The sequence below is a fragment of the Protomyctophum bolini genome (genome assembly GCF_963924005.1).
Source record: "Protomyctophum bolini genome assembly, chromosome: 8".
Taxonomy (NCBI): Eukaryota; Metazoa; Chordata; class Actinopteri; order Myctophiformes; family Myctophidae; genus Protomyctophum; species Protomyctophum bolini.
Window position 1 is genome coordinate 48,511,672 of NC_137869.1, and position 2,966 is coordinate 48,514,637.

The 2,966-nt window shown below is 39.5% G+C and overlaps 1 protein-coding gene across 1 annotated transcript in view; it reads right to left on the reverse strand.

Moving 5' to 3' along the window:
* Positions 1-1,129, reverse strand: part of tmem259 (transmembrane protein 259) — a gene marked incomplete at its 5' end in the record, with an annotated part of 26,898 nt that extends 25,769 nt beyond the window's left edge. The window contains one exon of the mRNA XM_080770635.1: positions 1,115-1,129. Within this exon, the coding sequence (XP_080626761.1) occupies positions 1,115-1,129 (15 nt within the window). The remainder of the gene's footprint in view (positions 1-1,114) is intronic.
* Between the last annotated feature and the right edge of the window lie 1,837 nt (positions 1,130-2,966).

Consider the following 2,966-nt stretch of genomic DNA (forward strand, 5'->3'; position numbering starts at 1 on the left):
GTTCCTGACCGTGGCAATAATTACGTTAAACCACACCCTCTCGTGTAATATTGCTTAAGGCGAGACACCCCAGGTGAATAGGGAAAAAAAGTTAAATAATAGCTATCACAATGAAACTTCTCCAGTTGATTACTTATATTAAAACTAAGATTTTTTGTATTACAAGTTTTCTGAAATTATATGTTTAAATATGCAAATTAGGCATTATATGCGCTAATTTGCATACATTTCGGGACGATAAATCTGAAGATCGGATAAAGCCAGGTTCAAAATTATCATTTCATTTTGTTGACACATTAGAGACAAAGAAAATTACACATGGGATTTTTGATATCTCTAATTATCACTCCACAAATCAGAAAATAGTGTCAACAGGCATAAAAAACCCAATTTTCGGCATTTTTTTGGTATAAAATGTGATGTAAATCAGGCTGTGAATGATATATCAACAAATCCATGTGTAAATGTCTGCGGAATATAGTTAGGAATAAGACTGGAAAGTTTCGTGTATGTGAGTTCAACTGAAGTGGAGATTCTTTGTCCCAAGTATGAGGAAAACTCATTTTGAGAAAACGGCCTTTAAAGATTTGTATTGTAAAATTCCAAAACGTTTTATTTGAAGCCACTATTGTGAGACAAAATATCTCATCCAAACCTTGGCAACAACATATAATGGCATATATCATTGGAAAGGTCTGGACCTCAAGCTGACTGTGGTCTGATCCAAATATGGTCACTTCCTTTGTACCAACAACCAATCATGAAAATAGAGATGGTGGCTTTTCACCCCGAAAAACGAGCTGTCATTGGCTAAAATAAACTATCCAACTAAACATCTAAATCTGTATTTTTAATGTGTATTTTGCTTTAGTTTGAAAGAAAACATGTTTAGGAAGCAAAATAGCAAAAAAAAAAAAAAAAGAAAAATCATGATTTCACCTGGGGTGTCTCACCTTAATTATAAACACCTCCTTATTTGTGCTTATAACGAGGGCTGTGCCGATAAGAACGCGATGAGAATGGGAAGTCCATTCCAAAAATATGAAATGCACTTCCCATTGCAATCAGAGCTGCAGACTCACTCCCAATCTTCCGCCATGGTCTGAAAACCCACCTCTTCAGACTTCATCTTAGCCCGTAGAACTTGCCATGGCAAACAAAGGCTCAACTTATGTGACTTGGATAGCATTGTATGTATCAATGCCTTAGCACTCTATAGTGTTTACTCGTAGTGTCACTGTACAGATATTCTACTGCTAGACGGATGTTCTTAACCCATTTAGACCAGACGTCGAAATGAAAGAAAAAAGAATCTTCTAAATCCAGACAGTTTTCTGAAAAACCCATGTTTCTATGTCTCTAAAATTATATGTAATTGGCCGCCGACCCCCATCTGAAAATATGTTGTTCCAAGGACCCCCCAGAAGCAAAGATTTGAGTTAGAAACGTTCGCTGTGAAAGATATATAATATAAATAATTTTTCAGAAATAGCTAGATCTGCTATTTTTCAATAGCTAAAGTGTAACATAATGCTTGAAACACCAATAATGGATTAACTTGTGTATGAGTCATGATGACTATTTCTATGTATGTGATGTATTACCTTGTGTTGTTCTAGCTTACTGTAAATCGCTCTGGATTCTGAGCTTCTGATAAATGCCTACATTCAACATTGTAAATCTTATTATGACGATTACAAATATTTGTGGTTAGACGATGTAGTTTATTTTATCTCAGAGGACTACAGTCAGACCTGTGTTGGTGTGCTGTGGTAGTTGTAGTATTTTTTTTATCTCAGAGGACTACAGTCAGACCTGTGTTGGTGTGCTGTGGTAGTTGTAGTTTTATCTCAGAGGACTACAGTCAGACCTGTGTTGGTGTGCTGTGGTAGTTGTAGTTTTATCTCAGAGAACTACAGTCAGGCGCTCCTCGCTGACAGACAGCTGGGGGCGGGGCTCTTCGCTCGACTCCACCCAGATCTGGTAGGAAAAGGGAAACAGAGACACATGGAGGTCAACACAGGTACGTCAAACGTTCAGAATACATAGCAGATCTACAAGCTCACAAGGTTTTGGTCAGAATATAGCAGATCTACAAGCTCACCGCATTATGGTCAGCATATAGCAGATCTACAAGCTAATAGCATTATGGTCAGCATATAACAGATCTACAAGCTCACATCATTGTGATCGGCTATTTTGACAATTGACAATTTTGTCAACAAAAGAAGCAACAAACAAAAACTAGACTAAATGTTAGGAAGGGACTAGTGGACAAGAGATGAAGTATAAGTCATTTTACACTTGGTTGCATGCTGAAAATAGCAGATCTACAAGATCACAGCGCGCCGTGCTGCAAGCTTGTAGATCTGCTATTTTCAGTGTAAAATCAGGTCTATTGACGGCATCAAGGCCTGCCCAAATACATTTTAGTCGACAAAAACAACTGTAGATTTGTCCGAATAGCCAGAGTATTGCAGTGATGAAAATAGCCTGCGTCTTTAACACTCACTCAATTGAGAAAGGACACAATCATGTCACGCTTCGCCCCCCCAGGGGGTGCTGGGATGCAATACTGTACTCTAACGTGGCTGAAGGACTCATACAATGTCCCTGGGTCCTAATCTAAAAGACCACCCCTGGGTCCTAATCTAAAAGACCACCCCTGGGTCCTAATCTAAAAGACCTACCCTGGATCCCATCTAAACGACCACTCCTGGGTCCCATCTAAGGCCTCTTTTAGTCCCGTTGCGTTCTAATTTTGTATTGACCCTTTACACGAGAACGCACACTTTATGAAAACGCTATAATGTCGCTAGGTGGCGGTAACGGGCTGCCAAATAGACCAGTCACCCACGTACAAGAAGAAGAACCAGGTAGCCAGCTAAGGCTCTGGCCAGCTCCAGAGGGCCAGCTCCCCTTCACGCAACCCTATCTGGGTTTTTCTTCCAGAACACAACATGTTG